Below are 19913 nucleotides of genomic sequence, written 5' to 3'. Positions count from 1 at the left end.
AAGTCACATGGCACAGATTCTTGTGTGCATATTGTTTAAGTTTACTTTTATTTGTTTTTTAAGGATTGTAGGATTGCCATCTGATTTGTCTGCAAGACAATATGTTTTTGTGCACATTTTAAATTACATTTGGGATAATGTGCATACTTCATTATTCTGTATCATCTACTATGAATCAATGTCTCTTGAAGCACTAGTTTGATACTAAAAGGCATTTGGCCAATATCATGACATAATAATATTCTGATCTTTACTTATTAAAACATGATACTAATGATATCTCATAGCTATAATAGTTGCTGTCATGCTGCCACATTAAAGATGTGTGCCTACAAACCCCTGTGTATTATGATAGTAATTATGATAAGGCTACCCTGATCCATTACCTTGCCCTTATGAGCCCAGGCAGAGAGCGTATGAAAATAATCCATTTCAAAGTCAGTAAATTGAGTCACTGCGTGTGGAAGTAAACATGACTCAGACAGGCTAATACACTAGACCCCACGTGTACCAAAATAAAACTATACATTTGTTCCCAATGCTGGAACTATGGTTCTGTAGTCTTTGCTCCAGTGATTCAACCACGGACTACATCACTTTAATCAGCAGCTTAGCTAGCTCTGAATGAAGAGGTGAAAGTTGGCCCTGGTGAACTCCTGATGGATGGAATCTAAGAGGGCATCCTCCTCTTTCAGCGGAGCATCCACGCCTCCTCCCTCTCTCCCGACTCCCACCACTCCATGTGCTCGGACGGGGGGCGGCGGCGGCGGTGCAGGCTGGAGCTCAGGGGTGTAGGTGAAGCTGAACGCAGAGCGATAGATCAGGCCGTCCGATCTGACCAGACACAAGGGGATGGTGAGGACACGCCGCAAACACCACCAGCCGTCACTGAAGACGGAGACGTCAGGAACCACGCAGAGGAGGGACTTTGGAGACCTGTAGGGTACAGCGTCCAGACAAGACACGATGAGCTGTGACGCGATATAAAGGGAAACTCTCCCCATGCATGTTGATGTGCATTTCAGTTCATTGTGATTATCATTAACATTCCACTTTCTGTCTATTTCAGCCTTTCTCTGTGTGTCTACATTTCTCATGATGCATTTTAATCATATTATCAGCCTGGTACGCCCATATGGTCTATGGCCGCCTTTACATCAAGCTTTATATTCAATTTTATTATAATTTTATTTATAAGCAGTGCTAGTGAATCTGACTGGACATATAAAAAGGTAAAAAAAAAAAAAAAAAAAAGAGAAACTATGTCATTGTACATGTGGGTAAAATTCTATGAATTGCTACATGTAATAATTGGATTAACTTACTGGTAGGTTAATTGGTTTGGTTGAGCTGAGTAAATAATTAGTTTCACTAGGAGATTTGTTTTGAAGGTTCCTGGGAGTCATGGATGTATTAATATTACTGTTGTACTGATTGGTATTGTTTGTTTTTGCAGAGATGTGAAATTTTTTATCTGCCCCTTGGCCAGTTCCCACTTGTAAAAGAGACTCTGTCTCAATGTGTTTTACTGGTTAAATAAAGGTTAAATAAATATACAGTAGGTGAGTTGTAATTTACATAATGTAGGTCTGCGTCCTTTTCTGATGATGAACAACAAAACATCCTCTTTTTTCCCTTTAGGCTCACAAGGCAGTCTGACATTCTGGCAACACAAGAAATGTTATTTTCTTTATACCTAAAAACACACTCTCTCACGTATTCCGAAAAAACTAAACTAAAAGCCATCTTAAGCGCATCTTTCATTCAAATTCAAAATGATATGGATAATTAATTCACAATTAATAATTATCACTTCTAAACCCTAACTAATGATATGGCATTCCATATTTCATCAGCAGCAGAGGAAGATGTTTGAGAATGATCTTTTTAAACCAAATGGCACCAATTAAAGTAACTTAAAAGTAGCTAATAACAGAAAGTTGGTAACATGACTCTGTAACGAATGACACTGGAGTGACTGACATCAGATCTACTGTTACGTTACTCCAATGAGCCCATTCATATCACTTTCAACACCTTCAGCTTTACATTTCCACACTTAACGTTTCCAAGCCGTTCAAACCTATATACTATTCCTCCGCCCCCCCCCCCCACACACACACACACACACACACACACACACACACACACACACACACACACGCACACCTCGCCACGCACTGCCAGTGGAGGCTCACGTTCCCCACCACTAATTGGCTGCAGCTTTACGTACAAAGAGCATATTGTGGGCGACTGAGTTACGCAAACATAGCCTCCTCGTCCAGGTTGCCTCTCCACCGCCGGCGATGGGAGAGGGGAGTGTTTGGAGAGCCTCGCGGTGAGACGCTCTCACCCAGAGGAGCCCTGACTTTAACGATGCCTCAGCACTTGGGGTGTGAGGGCCCGCTGTGGTAGCTTCTGACGTCAGAGGGAGATGTCCTTTTGCTTTGAGATGGGTCATGTGATGGCCAGTAAGGGCTGCTGAGGGTGGTGGCTCTGGAACACCCACTGTAGATGATTCCACTTACAAGGATTAAGTAGGAAGTGAACATTACCCCCATTCTAGACCTGGGGTCCAAGTCATGGAAAGTCTCCATCCCAAGTCCATGACGCTTTGTTAAAGGGTGCCTATTATGCTCATTTCCAGCTATAATGCTTTTATTTCGGGAATCCTCTAGAGTAGCTATGCATGATTCATAGTTAGAAAAACACAAAACAAACCTCCTTGTTTATCTTACACTGGCTCTTCAGTATCAGTTTGTGTTGAAAGTATAAGTAGCCGCTACAAACCTAGCATTCAGTGCTTTCCGAATTTTTAGCTTTTTGCTCACAGGGATTACTATCATTTGTTTACCTCATTATTTGAAACTGTGGCCACGTTTCACATCCGACATTGTGACATTATATATCGGTTTGCTACTGTGCTTTTATTATTATCGGTGCATGCTCCACCGACAGATACATTTGTGTATACATACCTATAGTTTGACATCAACCGGTCTTATTCCCGGGACAGACACAGACAGTGTAACAGAGATTTTGTGAATGTATAGATAGATTACATCAAATAGTTAAAGCATAATGGGCCCTCTTTAAATAGTTTGAGGCCATTAAGAAACAAATATTACCTTCCCTGGGGGTGACATTTGGAAAATATGTTAAAAGCGATGTGGATGGTTTAGTGGTGGTGTGAACATCATTCTGAAGGCTCTACAACACTTTCCTGTCAGGAAGACAGGAAATTGTCTAAAAGCCTGGTACATTTTATTGAAATACCTCTACAGTTGACAAAATAACTGCTTTCAAATGTAGGTCAAACTGAAGGTGATTTGTGTCAAACTCAAACACGATCATGCAACATCTTCCAGCAAAGATACAATAAAAAAGAAACCTCATATTTACGTAAACTTTTATGACAAACCAACCAGCCCGGGACAGCCTCACTTAAGTATGACTCAAACTCAAATTTGACAACGTGCTGTTTACCTTGCCTGGAATCCAGCCTGATTCGCTACGTTAGTCTTTTTCTCACTTCGCTACTCAGTCTGGCCAGGGTCCTATTTGACTCATATTTCAATTACATAGGCAGGTCAGGAAGCGACACAAGTTTTACATTGGACAACAGTGTTATAAAGGCCATCACGGCCATGCATGTCGGGAACGTCCCATTCATATTGACTACGCGGCACAAATGTTATGCGAAGCTCGACCGAGGGTCGGGTTAGCCAATCAGGGATTTATACTCGCTAAGCGGCACAAACGTGATGTGACTGAATTTCTTCCTCTTTCTCAGACGCACAAGCTGACAGTTGACTGATATTTTTCGGTTCTCGGAAACCATTGGTCCGTCCGAATTGGCACTCGGCACTGCACACTTGTGGGTCGTATGAGATCAAACGGACGGACGCTCTGAGTTACGCCCGGGACAAATTTCGTGTGACAGACACAGAAATTCTGTGAATTATAATATGGATAAGATGTTTACGTTTGGCATGTTTAGTCAGAGGTGAACTATGTTATGTTTTTATGATTTTACTTGCAAGGTTCATTTCTACAACATCCATAAGGCAATAATTATTGCCTTATTTCCTGTGCATTGTATACAAGTGCACAACGTCAAGTATTCCCCTGCAGGCGCTCACTCTCTTGTAACACATAAAACCCAACCAGGCCAAACAGATGCAGATCCATGATGGCATAATTACACAGGGTGCTGTGCCTATTACAGGTAATACTGATGCCTTTTGTAGCTGTGTTTTTATGTTTCTGTCCTACTTTCTGGTATCTGCATCTGTTTTATGATCCACCCTGGTTTATCAACTCTGTCATTATTTTGCTGGGACATCCGGTGAGATTTTTTTTTTTCACTAAATAGTAAAATCTTACTGCTCAATTCTCTCCTCTCCTGTCCCCTCATTTCCTGGTTCTTGGCACATTTCTCCCTTCCTCTTATTTAATTTCTCTTTTAGCTCCCTGCCTCTCCTCTCCTCTCCTCTCCTCTCCTCTCCTCTCCTCTCCTCTCTCTGTTCTTGTCTTTTCTTGTCTTGTTTTTGACACTCACTTGAACATGGTCTCAGCTTCACTGTGGCCAAACCACACTTTGAGATGAGGGCTGAAGTTCTCTCCATGGATCTCCAACATGGCCACATGACCACCACCATTAACCTGGAGAAGACACACAAACACACACGCGCGCGCGCGCGCGCACACACACACACACACACACACACACACACACACACACACACACACACACACACACACGCACACACACAGATGACATTCCTTGCCTGTCTGTCAAACACAGAGACATGGTAGAGCAGAATGTTGAGCAGCAGTGAGGGGAGAACATTCTTGGTCATTTCAATTAGGCACATCTGACCCTTCCTGACCTCTGACACTTCCTATCTGCTGTTTGATTGGCTATGAGTGGTAGGCAACCTTAGGCACGGGTGCCACCATTGGCACAGGAGAGGGCACTGGCACACTGGCGCAATTGTGTGAGAGGGTTTTTCTTTTTAAATAAAATAAAATGTAGTCAATTCATTTAGGTCCCCTCGAATCTATATGTAGATGACCTCCTGCACATAATCCTCCTATTTACGCAGTTTTTGTTTTGTGTACTCCTTGTTGGAGCATGTAGCCTATGTCACATGGCAGCTCTCAATGTGCGATCACACTGCTGCAAATCTGTCTCAGAGAACAATGGCAAAAAGGACAAATAAAAAAATGCAATAATAATAGATGTTTGGGCATACCAGCCCTCATGGTTTTGTTTATGTTCATGTCTTGAAAATGTTGTTTGCCCAACATCTGTTAAGCGTTAAGCGTCAAACTCTGAACTCTGACCGAAGAGATTACGTGGGAGGCAGATAGGTGGGTTAATGACCATTAAAATGTACTGACGTGAAATAATGTTCAAAACAAAAGTCATTGCTGCATTTGGAAATAATATAAAAATATGTTAGAAATATTGTATTTTGAGGTGGTGTTATGCTTAATGTTGATATGACACACTGACCAACGTGGCACTTCATGTCAGAAAGGTTGCCGACCCCCCCTGGGCTAGTGTGATGTCCCTGCTGAGACCTGTTTGGATCCTAGTTTGTGTGTCAATCACAAATGTTTCAGTGCATGCATGCGTACATACGCCCACGCATGCGTGCGCGTGTGCGTGTGTGTGTGCGTGTGTGTGTGTGTGTGTGTGTGTGTGTGTGTGTGTGTGTGTGTGTGTGTGTGTGTGTGTGTGTGTGTGTGTGCGTGTGCGTGTGTGCGTGTGTGCGTGTGTGTGCGTGTGCGTGTGTGTGCGTGCGTGTGTGTGTCTGTCTAGTTCACCTCTAGACCAGTGATGACAGGCACAGGGCTGACAGGTGTCTGAATAGAAGCCAGGCTGTGACTGAAGGTGAATTCCACTGATTCCACTCCAATGATGGTCCAACAGGAGCCGTCATTCAGCACCACTCTGTTGTGATCCCTCACTCCTGGCGATGGAGCCTGAGAACACAGTCTTTATGTCAGAGTTGCAGGCCAGTAGAGGTCCATTTGGTTCCATTTGTACACTTTTAGAGTCGTATTAACACTACATATTTTAGTCTTTTGACATTAAGTCATAAGTCATAAGTTGTGTGTCAGGTTCCTTGTTGCTAGTGTTAAGTGTTATGTTTGAATTCAGTTATTGTTGTTAATCTGCATTGCCCATAGTAAAGTCAAGTTAATGCGATCTCCTGCGTCTGTTTTTGAGTTCCTGCATCAGGGTCCTCCTCCTAACACCTGTTTCTGACAGTAATATGCAGCAAGGGTAGTGACACAAAAGTCAAACTAAGACCCCACCACCACAAAAACACAATCAACAATGAACGATAGCATACGGCATTACGGCAGTATACACACCCTGTCAGTAACCTGCACTATAGAGAAACAAATACACACAATTACAGTGCTGTTACAACATCAACAGAATACACTGATGTCTGTAAGTATCAACAGTATTATCATCCGTACAATAGCCCTACAGTTGTTACTGAGGAATAATAGAACACACTGATATTACAATGCAAGTATGTCAGAGTCAGTGTCCGTACGCTGTAGTACTGGTGTTACTCTAAAGCTATCAGTCTATTGACCGAGCAGAGCGACCATTGTCTGCCTCATTGATAAATCTCTGGGGTTTACAGACTCATTTTCACACTATATATTGAATATGTTGAAGGCTGGACTAACATTACACATCGAGGCCGACAGGCTAACTTCTATTGAGATAACCTACATGTATATTTTAAAGTACTAGATTATATGATACACATCTGACATGGAGTGTGAGAGTGGCATGTACTCCATAATCATTTCATGGCAGATTATTTTTGTTGGTGGCATGTCCTTGATCCAGAATAATGATATGTTTTTGTGTGCTTCTATAGCCTTTTATTGTTTTCATCACAAATATCACCCTCAGGAGTTGAGTAAAACATCTGTCATATAACTATACATCTACTTTTCCACCTCTGGTGTCTTGATACCTTGAACTCTACATACCCACACAGTTAATGAGTAGTCTCGCTCATGTTGATCTAGTAACTAAGCTACCATCTAGAATAGACAACCCACAGGTAGATCTGTTGTAGGGAAATAAGGTCTAATGCTACTGTAGCTGTACATAAACATGCAAAAAAACACCAAGGTGTGTGTGTGTGTGTGTGTGTGTGTGTGTGTGTGTGTGTGTGTGTGTGTGTGTGTGTGTGTGTGTGTGTGTGTGTGTGTGTGTGCGCGTGTGCGCGTGCGTGCGTGCGTGCGTGTGTGTGTGTGTCTGCTCAATGATCACAACCATTTTAATTAAATAAGTAAGTAAATAGATGTGAAGCATAAGAAGGAAACCCCAAGATTCATGCCAGGTCCTTTTTAATACTATGCGTTTGTGCTTTTATTTATTTACTTACTGAGAAACCTTTCAGCCCCGCAAGCGGCTATAAAGGGCTATAAAGGGCTATATAAGGGTTTAATATCCTCGTAACTGACTGGATTGCCATGTAATTTGCCCTGCACTTCATGCTTCCCGGAGAATGAACCCTGATTCAGGTGACCTCGTGGCCTTTTCTGTCACACCACTCTTTTGATAATGTTCCACTTGTGCACAAGAGAGCTCATTTAATGGGCAGATAAGATTACATGAAACTTACTGAGCACATTCCCACTCCTGGGAGGATGAACCTTGACCATTTGAGTGACCTCATGGCCCCTCTGGAACACCAGGACACCCCCAGACAGCGGTGGCGATGTGTCATTTTGAGTGTCTGCCATATCAACTTAAGATGACACGCTTAAATGACTAACATGGTGAACCATGGAGCAGCCGGGGTTCAATTCCAGAGAGGGAGCAGATAAATACATTCAGGTCCCACATCCTAGAATGTGGCCGATTGAGGGGGCAGGCAGAGAGTGCAGGGGAGGGTCAGACCGAACGACCGATCGTTTGCGCACACAAAAAAACAAGGGAATGAATGAACCAAAACTATGAAGGAAATGGATATAACATGTACTGTGCACAAAGTAGCATTTTGCGGGCTGAATGTATAATGGACTAAACATCATCACTTTTTTTAATGTTGTGTCTTTTTTTTCATTGGGTAATGACAGCTTGTGTTATCTTGCCTGCAAACCTAATTTACTTCAGTGGAACAATAATGATTTGAAAAAGATTGTACTCCACGAGACATTGCATTAAATATTTAAAACACTCATAGAAAACATATACTGTATGCCAATAGGGCCCACCTTTAAGACATTTTGGGTGCTTAGAAATATATTGTTTTCAGCAATATTGTTTTATAACTCTACAGAAGACATTTCCCACTCATAACAGCAGCCCACCTGGTACTGCATGATGGTCTCATTGGACAGACACAGGTAGGTCTGTGGGTCGTCCCTGAACTGGAAAGCACACTTGTGGAGCTGAGAGACTGGCTCGTCCACATCCAAGATGGCGTGCTGCTTGCTGACCTTACGGAGCACCTGGAGGGACAATGAATGCATGCTGAGTATGGTCAAGAAACCGCCTTGTGTTCATGCTCTAATATGTGGATCTCTGACTTGAGCCATGTGGCCAGCCTGTGACGTCAGTCATCTATGACATATCTACTGTACCTACCTACATAATGACTCCAAATTTGGGCAAGGGCAAGCCTGATCACACTCCATTGACTTTATATTAACTAAAGTTATACAACTTTAATTTTATAACTTTAACATAAAGTCAATGGCACTCTATTTTGGCACTGAGTGATTGATGACTGTTTGGGAGATTAGCAGACGACAGTGTTGGGGAAGCTACTTTGAAAGCGTAGCTTGTAAAGCTACAAGTAGCTCACCATGGCAGTAGCTTGATCAAGCTACATAGCTACCCCTGTAGAAATGTAACTTGTAAAGCTACAGCTACATAGGAAAAAGTAGCTTAGCTACTTTTTTTTTTTTCAGCGTTAAATTGAGAATGTATGTGGTGTATAAGAAACAAAATATACTATCCTACAAAAAAACTAGCGGAAATATGCCTCTATATATACCTCTTCTCATATACCTGAGAAGAGCCATTAACCCTTTAAGACCGGGGGATTCAAAAATAGCAGATATACAAGCTCATAGTGCGGCACCGAGTGCCGCACTATGAGCTTGTAGATCTGCTATTTTTTGAAAAATCGTGAACATTTGTGCAAATCTTTGAATATATATATATATATTTAAGCCAACATTTTTTAATCAAATCTTTGCTTCTGGAACAACATATTTTGAGATGGGGTTCAGCGGCCAAATACATCTAATTTTGGGGGTCCATGACATGAAAATAGTTTGAGAACCACTGATTATAGCAACATACGTAAAATAAAAGTTTACTGATTTAGAAGACATTTGTAGAATCCCCAGAAGCAAAGATTTGAGTTAAAATGTTCGCTTTAGAAATATATATATTCAAACATTTGTACAAATTTTCCACGATTTTTCAAAAATAGCAGATCTACAAGCTCATGGCATGGCACTCGGTGCCGCGCCATGAGCTTGTAGATCTGCTATTTTTGAATAGCCAAAGACATCTAAAATGACAGAGATGCGTCCCCCGGATTGAATGGGTTAAATGAAGACTCATGTTGGAAGAAGAGAGAGAGAACTGTGTGTGTGTGTGTGTGTGTGTGTGTGTGTGTGTGTGTGTGTGTGTGTGTGTGTGTGTGTGTGTGTGTGTGTGTCTTTACATCTTTGACAGCTAATACACCAGATGTTGTTGATTAAGAGTCTGTATTAGAGACAGTGGTGTAATGGTGTTATTTTTGGCGGTACGGTATTTTAATGTCACGTGCACGCGCGCCACCTACATGTGAGACCAGCATTAGAAAATATCGTCTTAATGACCTTAATGTGTGATTAATATTCATTTTACTTAGGTTTACGGGTGTATAAATAGTAGTAGGTAGTAGGAGACATGTTTGTATAGGAAATTACTATTTTTTAGCTTAGTTTTAGTCTTTGTAGCCTAAATCTTCTCAAGGAATGCCTTGAATTATAGGAGCTGAAAAAGGTGTAGGCTATAATACATATTAGTAAATGATAAACACACAAAATGAGAAACACATGGTGTGGCTCCGATGTGGATCTCTGCCGTCATGGTGATGATGTCATATTGATGACATCACTCTTGCCCAATTATGGAGGGGGCGGCATCCTGCACACATCGGTGTTGCTAGGCATGCATGGCAACCGATTATGTTGTGAGTGAGGTCAGACCAAAGCTCTGCTCAGATATATGAGGTGTGAAGTTACTTTAGACTTCCACTTCTAGACCAGAGGGTGCTGTGTCCACACGTGTTGTGAGAGAAAGGTATACAGAACTTTGGTAGACAAAGAATACAGGGAGATAGAGAGGGCACATTTTCCAGCCTCAACAGAACCTACAACTCCGTTCCCATCACAGTCCATGTACAGCAGCGCTGACCATGAACCGCTACTCCTGGGAGGAGTGTGGTCCCAATCCTCCCAGACTACGCTCTCCTGTTCTGAGTGTACCTTCACGTCTCATCCGAGCCACGACGACCTCAACCGCCAACCGCTGAGGCATGGACATACCTTCTCAGAGGCCCGTCAGCAAATAGTCAGCTCTGTAACCAGCCGGAAACAAGGAGACACAGACCCACCAAAATCTCAAAGTCATCAACGGTTTACCGAGGTTTTAACTCAACCAGGAGATATAAAGAAAAATCAGACGATTTACAAAGGAAAGAAAACTCACATCTGTAAACAGTGTCACAAAAGTTTCAGTGAGTTAGGTAGTCTGAACAGACACCAGCATGTCCACACTGGAGAGAAACCTTTCCACTGTAAACAGTGTGACAAGAGTTTCAATCAGATAAGTCACCTGAAGACACACCAGCGTGTCCACACGGGAGAAAAGCCTTTCCACTGTAAACAGTGTGACAAGAGTTTCAGTGAGTCGGGTAGTCTGAACAGACACCAGCATCTCCACACTGGAGAGAAACCTTTCCACTGTAAACAGTGTGACAAGAGTTTCAGTGAGTCAGGTAGTCTGAACAGACACCAGCATCTCCACACTGGAGAGAAACCTTTCCACTGTAAACAGTGTGACAAGAGTTTCAATCAGATAAGTAACCTGAAGACACACCAGCGTATTCACACTGGAGAGAAACCTTTCTACTGTAAACAGTGTGACAAGAGTTTCAGTGAGTTAGGTAAGCTGAAGATACACCAGCGTATCCACACTGGAGAAATACCTTTCCTCTGTAAACTATGTGACAAGAGCTTTAGTGTCTTAGGTAGTCTGAGGAAACACCAGCTTATTCACACTGGAGAGAAACCTTTCCACTGTAAACAGTGTGACAAGAGTTTCAATCAGATAAGTAGCTTGAAGACACACCAGGGTATTCACACTGGAGAGAAACCTTTCTACTGTAAACAGTGTGACAAGAGTTTCAGTGCGAAGACACACCAGCGTATTCACACTGGAGAGAAACCTTTCCACTGTAAACTATGTGACAAGAGTTTCAGTGAGTTAGGTAGTCTGAGGAAACACCAGCGTATTCACACTGGAGAGAAACCTTTCCACTGTAAACTATGTAACAAGAGTTTCAGTGTCTTAGGTAATCTGAAGACACACCAGCGTCTCCACACGGGAGAAAAGCCTTTCCACTGTAAACTATGTGACAAGAGTTTCAGTGTCTTAGATAGTCTTAAGAAACACCAGCGTATTCACACTGGAGAGAAACCTTTCCACTGTAAACAGTGTAACAAGAGTTTCAGTGAGTTAGGTAGTCTGAGGAAACACCAGCGTATTCACACAGACGATATCTTACATGTAAGCAATGGGGAGAGAGGGAATTTTGTTTAAATCATTTAGAATACAAGCTCTCTAAGAAAGCAAAGCTACCTAAATCAAAGCTGCCACATCGATGTAACAGACAGTTCATTGAAAAGAGTGAAGGCTCCCCAGGGACAAATCATGAATGAATAATGGAGACACGCAGCGATGATTATTTGGAGAGAAACAAGACAGAAAAGATTCCATTTGGGGAGTCTTGGACACAAATGCTTTTGTAATCCCTTGATGAAATATTGTCCCAAAACTCCAAGGTTCTTCAATAACTTAAGTACAAGCCAATGGCCAATAAAGGACAAACCGTCATTTTGAATGAAAATAGTATATGACAGAAGTCATTTTCATCTGTCCATCTATCTTGACCTGGCAGTCAGTACCAACTCACAAATATCTTCTCTTCTCCTGTGTCTTCCATTCCTAATCCATAACTGCAACCATATGTAATCTTTTATTTTGATCACTATTGCTACAATCCAGGACATATTTGAATCAAGCACTGCCATCTTTATTGTAGTTTGGACACCGAACTACAATAACGTACTTGAGTACTTGTCTACGTGTAACCTGGTGTAACCTATGTACATGATTACACACGAACGTCTTCAAACTTTAAACTAACCAAACAACGGAAGTGCTGTGTGCTGATCACGCTAGCGACTCAGCAGGAAAATGTACAACCTTCCCCTCTGTTCAAACAAGCCACAGCAATAGGCCTCAACTGAAACAACATATGGGTATAGGCTGTAGGTATACCTTACCCATCTGCCCCCAAAAACCATCCACTTTGAGTTGTTATGACAGCAATTAGGGGGGTTCTGTACAAGGAAAGAGTATGCTCAGCGAATCGTGAGGCCTTTACTACAGAGGTTTGTGTATGGATGTGTAATTTGGTTTAGCATTGGGGAGCACAGATGAAACCATAATAGATTTGTGATGATTAGGTGGTTATGTAACACCTGTGTAGACAGGGTTTCTGTGAGACAGAGGGCTTGGGTAGTGGTTGGCTACACCTTGACAGGCAAAGACCTTGTGGTTCAAAATTACAATATAGCAAGGTGGCTGCAACCTTCAATGTGCCTCCACTCTCACCCACTCTGCATGGGTTCAAATCCCACCACTGCATGCCCTTCTTTATTTATTCAATTCAGAGGGGAAAGAGCAGTGCTCCCAACTTTAGTTGGGTGCCGCTCAGACAGGATGTGTGTCAGGGGCAGATGTTTGGGTCAGTGGTTATGCTGACCCAAGCAATGCAATGGCACAGGCTTTACTCAAAGTCCAGGTTCAAATCCCATGTGGGAATACTTTCTGTCCTGATTCAGACCCTGAAAATGTATGTTTGAAGGACTCACCAGTCTTTTTGGCAAAGCCTTCAGTCAGGAGAGATGCTTAACTTTCTAGCATATATGCGACTATAATAGTCCAGGTAAATTTGCAAATATAGTGACAGAAGTGTTTAGCTTTTATAGCAAAATTACAAAGTTCAAAATCTTGAATCAATCACACAAATACAAATTCATGTTCCTATAATTTGTCTTTGCAAATTCATCAGTAACTTTGTGTATATATACAATATTTAGTAATATCTTCAGTTACTTGCCTCAATAAATATCAGTAAGATTGTGAGTTCAGTCTGTGCCTGTTCGTTATAACTCTAAAACATTTTAAATAGTGAATTAACAATGGAAAATAGTTGGGAATTGTTCATAATTTATTCAACATATTATTATCTTATTAACTAACTAGTGGATCTCTGACTTGCACCACAGTTGTGTGGTGTGTGTGTGTGTGTGTGTGTGTGTGTGTGTGTGTGTGTGTGTGTGTGTGTGTGTGTGTGTGTGTGTGTGTGTGTGTGTGTGTGTGTGTGTGTGTGTGCGTGCGTGCGTGCGTGTGTGTTACCATGGGTGGTAGTGCTACTCCAGAATCAGTGCAGACTAACTGGACCACACAGCCGTAGCAGATGAAACCTTCGCTCAACACAAAGTCCCCCTCGTCAATGTGCTCCTCCACTACACGCGCACGCGCACGCACACACACACACGCACACGCACACGCACACGCACACGCACACGCACACGCACACGCACACACACACACACACACACAGATAAAAACAGATTAACCCATTAAGACCTGTGGCCAAATGGTGTCTAAAACAGTGGTTCTCACACTTTCACAAAGTGACGCGCCGTGAGCTTTTATATCTGCAATTTATTTAATAGCCAACACAAAAATCTAAAATGACACAGATGCTTTACCCGTTTTAATGGGTTTTTAACTTGGTGTGAAACTGACCACGACTACACAACTATACACATTCATTTAGACACTGTGGGCGAGTATAAAATACCCAAATGAAGACCCTGGAAATACACACTATGGTTTAACACTGACAGGTGTGTGTGTGTGTGTGTGTGTGTGTGTGTGTGTGTGTGTGTGTGTGTGTGTGTGTGCGTGCGTGCGTGCGTGCGTGCGTGCGTGCGTGCGTGCGTGCGTGCGTGCGTGCGTGCGTGCGTGCGTGCACGTGCGTGCGTGCGTGCGTGCGTGCGTGCGTGCGTGCGTGTGTGTGTGTATGTTTGCATGTGTGTGTGTGATTTTGCCTGAGAGGACAGATGTATGGACGCCTTAAAGACTGAGAGGTCTGACCAGTTTTTCATCGTGGGAGGTCGCTGCACACTAGCCAACAGTGTACAACGTACATAAATTAATACACTGAGTTCAAACAGCATGTGTGTGTGTGAAGAACCACTAAGACAGTAAGTGCATTTATTCAGGGAGGACCACCACCTCAGGAGACCACTAGTCTGACAGCAAGCATCCATCCCCTTTAATCTAGGTTAATCCAGACATCAGCACAAGCCTGGACTGCAAAATGTTTGATATTGTGGATGCCTACGTCTGCATAGGACATGTCCCAATGTTTCTCATACAAAAAGAACAGAGATGCATATAGGTTCGGTATCGTTGGTCGGCCTATCTATCATTCTTATGTCCACACCCTTTTTCCCATGCTGTGGTGATAGTTTGACCTGAGCTGACATGCCCAACCCAAAGCATTCTAAAGTTTGGTTCTAGAAAAAGAGTGAAAAAACAACCTTATAAAGTCATAAGATGCACAACTGTAATACATGTACTTGACAAAACACATTAGACACACATTAATAGAATCACAAACACATTATGAACCTAGAGTATTAGTTTGAGGGCAAAGAAATGCATCATATTTAAAGGTAGGGTAAGTGATTTTCTTTGGTTAAAGAAAAACAGAAAATGCATTTTCGTTTCAGTTTCAGTTTCATTTCCAATTTTATCCAATAAGGATAGAGAACTCAGTCAGGATACAGATTAAACAAGTGAAATTGGAAGTGATGACACTAAGAAATGAGCTGGCAAAATGGGAACTGAAACACTATAAAAATTAAGCTGATAAATGGGTACTCTCTTCTGATTGGCTGAAATATTGTCACCTACCAAAAAATGTATTTTCTGTGTATTAAAGAGCTGGAGAGACGGGGAGGCCCCTGTAACTGAACAAACACTCTATAGCAATGGTTACTATCACAATATAGTGCTTTAACATTTTAACAAAATACTTTTTGTTTTAACCAAAAAATATCACTTACCCTACCTTTAACTGCTTGAAACACACACACACACACACACACACACACACACACACACACACACACACACACACACACACACACACACACACACACACACACACACACACACACACACACACACACACACACACACACAATAAATGATTAACGATCAATGTTTCACAGGTTGAGATAACAATAGCCAAAACAAGCCAGTGTAGCCTCTCACACTCTGAGAGATCATTCAGATTCAGATTCAACTTACGTAATGCATAACAAGTTTACAGGCTTAACCCAATGAAACCGGGAAAGCATCACTGACATTTCAGATTTTTGCATTGGCTATTCAAAAATAGCAGATATACAAGCGCGTGACGCACAGCGCGCCACTTTGTGCTGCACTGCAAGCTTGTACATCTGCTACGGATTTGGAAGGCATTTGAAGAATCGGCCTCAGTTCTTAAGAGTGGATGACATTCTTTCTTGTATAAGCTTGTACAATTATGAGAAGACCATGAATACTCTCCCTCTGCAATGCATTTGATCCATTCTAGGGTAATAGGCTACACCGCAATGCACACACTCTCACACACACACGCACACGCACACACACACACACACACACACACACACACACACACACACACACACACACACACACACACACACACACACACACACACACACACACACACACACACATCCTACCCAGCATGATAGTGAAGGCTGTCCACTGTCGAGCGCTGGCTATGAAGGCTCCTCTGTCTACAGACAGGTAGCGAGTGCTGACTGTCTGTGAACGCAGGCGGTTGAACAGAGCCACTCTGGAGCCAGAAGAGATACACACTGAAATACACACACACGCACACACGCACACACTACTTAATGTAAATAAAGCAACTTCTATAAACGTACAGTATGTTGATGCAGACATTACTGTCAAGGATACACTTCTGGGGTTTCATTTTTTTCTTTTCCATTTTTCCCACATTTGATTCCTTATTTAGCGCTCCTTCCCACCTACTGATAAAGGCAGTGCCCTGAGTTCTTTACATTCTTTTAAATACGTTTATCTTTTGGTTTCATTTATATCTTTTGGTTTAATTTATTTATTGTGTATTCTATTTACAACGGTAAGTACATTCCCCTTTGATATTTCAAATGATCGGCACTTCTATTTCTCTCTTCCCATGGTATTAGTGTAACTTGTAACTTACATTCCCCAGGTCAACAGGTACTGTACGTTTCCCGTTGACCCAGGCTTCAAATACTTCAAATATTAGATACTGTAAGTATATCAACCATCAACGATCATTCAGCTCAGGTAAGTATAAAACATATAATATTTACCTAAACACACACCAACATAAACATAAACATAAAAATGTGTTATGTGTTCTTCACTTCACTTCTGACTCCTGGCTATTGCAGTTCTGCTTTGGTGCCGGTCTGACGTACGGCTGGCACATCCAATGAGGGAAGGGCAGGCCGTTCGCCTGTTTCTGTCCCGCCTCCCTTCCCTGGGCAATTTCTTCCTCACAGCGTAGTCGTAACTGTCGACTGACCTCGGCCAAACCCTCCAGCGTCTTCACCTGGCCGAGTTCCTTCCTTAGGTCCTGGTGGATCTGGAGTGTGTGACACCAGAGCCTGAAGAGATGAGCTCGTATGTAGGACAGGGTGCAGGGAGGGTACTGCTTGACCAGCTCCAGATACTCCTCAGCCATCTCCCACACCGGGGGGCTGCGGCCCTCGAACAACGCTGGGTTGTGGAGGTTCCCCTCAGCGCTCATGACGCCCTGCACGCCCGTCTCCTGAATGCAACGTTCCACATCGCTCAGATGCTGGATGTTGCCGTTGGCAAAGACCGGAATGTTCACTGCCTTCCTCACAGCCTGGATGTGCTCCCAGCTGGCCAAGCCGGTCATGGCTCCGGTCTGGTCTTTGGTGCGGCCATGAACCGTCAGCAGCTGACATCCAGCCTTCTCTAGCATCCGGGCAAAGCGCACTGTCTCGTCCATCTCCTTGAACACGCGGATCTTACACGTGATTGGAACAGACAGCTTCTCATTGGCCAACTTGATCATTTTCTCCAGCAGCTCCCATTCATCTTGAAGGAAAGCTCCATAACGCCCGCTCTTAGCGATCTTCTGAGGACAGCCCAGGTTCAGGTCGATGGCGTCACAGTAGTCCTGGGCCAGAAGAGAAGCCTTCAGGAACACTGCGGGGTCGTTGGCACAGAACTGTGTGATGAGGGGTCTGTCCTCCGCACACACTTCATCGTAGAGGTGTCTTTTCCGATAATTTGAATCTCGTACAAACATCCGCGCATGCAGCATGGGCGTGTAGCATAGCTGGGCGCCATGGCGGCGGCTCAGTAAACGCCAGGCCAGTTCACTCTGGTCTACCATGGGCGCCACGACGAAACGTGCACCCTTCAATGTGGTTCTCCAGAAGTCAAAGCCCTGGAGCTTTGCCATTACAGGTGCCTGCTTTGTCAAATTGTTGGTATACTGCAGAATTTTCCACGTTTGCGTTGTAATAGAATTCTTAGAACTTACATGAAGAAATTGAATTCCATAAAAAATATGGTTTGAGTAGTGTTGAGAACACCCCGAGAGATTGCACCACACCGGTAGCATAGCACAATCTCCTGAGTACAGCTCTGCGACCCCTCTTATACAGAGTGAGGGCACACAAAATAGATACAGACTGGGTGGTGACACATGGCCTTATATGGGATGCACATGACATTCTGGTGACAGGTGAAGAATTTCTGACAGAATCGACACTTCCATAGCTAGGACTGGGAGACACCTTAACAGTTGTCCCTCACAGTAGGAGGCCTAATAGTAAATATGTCATCTAATATTGAGAAGGTCACCTTGCTATTACAGCGTAACCTCTCAAATGTGACCGGAACGGGATGTGGAACTGTCAATAAAGATTTAGAAGTATAATGTTGTGGTTTGACTGACTGGCGGGCAGTTATATAGATCCTGCTGATGTCACTGATGATGTCACGCTCTAACATCACTCTATGACATCACAAGCTCACAGGGGTGGAACCGTGACATTTGTAAATGTCATTATAAAGAGACAAAAAGTACGAGAGGCGAAAGAGATGGGAGGTGATAAAACAGAGAGAGAGAGAGAGAGAGAGAGAGAGAGAGAGATAAAGAGGAACCAGTTAACATTCTTTCTACCATATTCCCTCTTTAACACAGAAAAGCATAGAAACACAACCTGAATGATGGAGCACTGTTTACATACATGCTGGGGGGGGGGGGGCTTTGTTCATGCTCATACACAACACAAACTGCTGAGTGCTAACTTACATTATTTACATAATGCTCAGGATTTTACTGTGTAGAGTAGACAAACAAAACATTACGGTATATACAGAGTAGCCTGCTGTTATTTATTATATATCCTTACAGTACTGTATATGTACAAAAATCAGTTGTTATTGGTACTGTATGCACAGAAAACATAATCTATTCACAACAAATTCCTGTTTCACACTACACTGTGTATAGCCTGATTTATACTTCATCATACGACATTTTGCTGCACCAACAATAGCCGATCAACAAGCTTGTAGATCTGCTATTTTTGGCATGGGACACCATCCTACGATGTGATATGACATGTACTGACTGTGTGTGTGTGTGTGTGTGTGTGTGTGTGTGTGTGTGTGTGTGTGTGTGTGTGTGTGTGTGTGTGTGTGTGTGTGTGTGTGTGTGTGTGTGTGTGTGTGTGTGCATTTGAATGTGCATTTTGTTTATTTGTGACAGTTCAGTCTGACCCCCTGCACCCCCTACACTTGACATGTCTAACACCCTATTGTCATCTGCCAATCATTTTCTCATACCTGGGGACAACACACTGGGAACATTCCTCAAAATAGTTTAAACTTTAGGATTAAGTTTAATTACTTTGTTGCATATTTTCAACAGAAGAAAAGCTGCAATTATATACCTTAGGCTGAGTATCCTGTATGTTCCACAAAGTCAATAGACCAGTGTCCAGTCATGCTACACAGAGCAGGTAACTGCATGCAAAAATATCTCCGCTAGGCCGAAGGCGTGGCTGAGACTATGTTTTCGCCCCTGTCTGTCCGAGTGTGTGTGCGTGTACGTACAGTACGTCCGTCCTTCCGTCCGTCCGTCCATCTGTCTGTGAACTAGCCTGGCGTAGCTAGACTATATCACACCGGATGGATATGAGTCTGGTGCTTCCATGAGGACGTTTTGTTTCCCAAGGGGCGGCATCAAAACAATGTCCCTCGACGCAATTGGTTAGACCTACAACCAACTACCAATTACAGTCGCCCATATTCGAATACTGGGCCCTGATTGGTGCCCCACGTCTTCTGGAACAGGAAATGGATTCTCTATGGAGCGGTGCCAGACCCAAATCGCAGAGTGCAAATTTTTTTTGCACTC

General features: G+C 43.0%; 2 protein-coding genes across 2 annotated transcripts in view; both read right to left on the bottom strand.

Annotated features, from left to right (window-relative positions):
- Nucleotides 1-614: 614 nt before the first annotated feature.
- rbpjl (recombination signal binding protein for immunoglobulin kappa J region-like) overlaps nucleotides 615-19913 on the bottom strand; it is a gene marked incomplete at both ends in the record, with an annotated part of 35844 nt that continues 16545 nt past the window's right edge. Inside the window, 6 exons of the mRNA XM_084061732.1 lie at nucleotides 615-936; nucleotides 4562-4665; nucleotides 5836-5994; nucleotides 8365-8505; nucleotides 13763-13872; nucleotides 16177-16314. Coding sequence (XP_083917858.1) covers nucleotides 615-936; nucleotides 4562-4665; nucleotides 5836-5994; nucleotides 8365-8505; nucleotides 13763-13872; nucleotides 16177-16314 — 974 coding nt within the window. The remainder of the gene's footprint in view (nucleotides 937-4561; nucleotides 4666-5835; nucleotides 5995-8364; nucleotides 8506-13762; nucleotides 13873-16176; nucleotides 16315-19913) is intronic.
- LOC311048316 (tRNA-dihydrouridine(16/17) synthase [NAD(P)(+)]-like) lies at nucleotides 16869-17945 on the bottom strand (the record flags this gene model as incomplete). Its single annotated transcript, XM_084061540.1, has 1 exon — nucleotides 16869-17945. The coding sequence occupies one exon, from the start codon at nucleotides 17943-17945 to the stop codon at nucleotides 16869-16871; it is 1077 nt and encodes a 358-aa protein (XP_083917666.1).

This window comes from Gymnoscopelus microlampas, assembly GCF_963454915.1.
Source record: "Gymnoscopelus microlampas genome assembly, chromosome: 7".
NCBI classification, from domain to species: Eukaryota; Metazoa; Chordata; class Actinopteri; order Myctophiformes; family Myctophidae; genus Gymnoscopelus; species Gymnoscopelus microlampas.
This window is presented reverse-complemented; position numbering and strand designations above follow the sequence as displayed.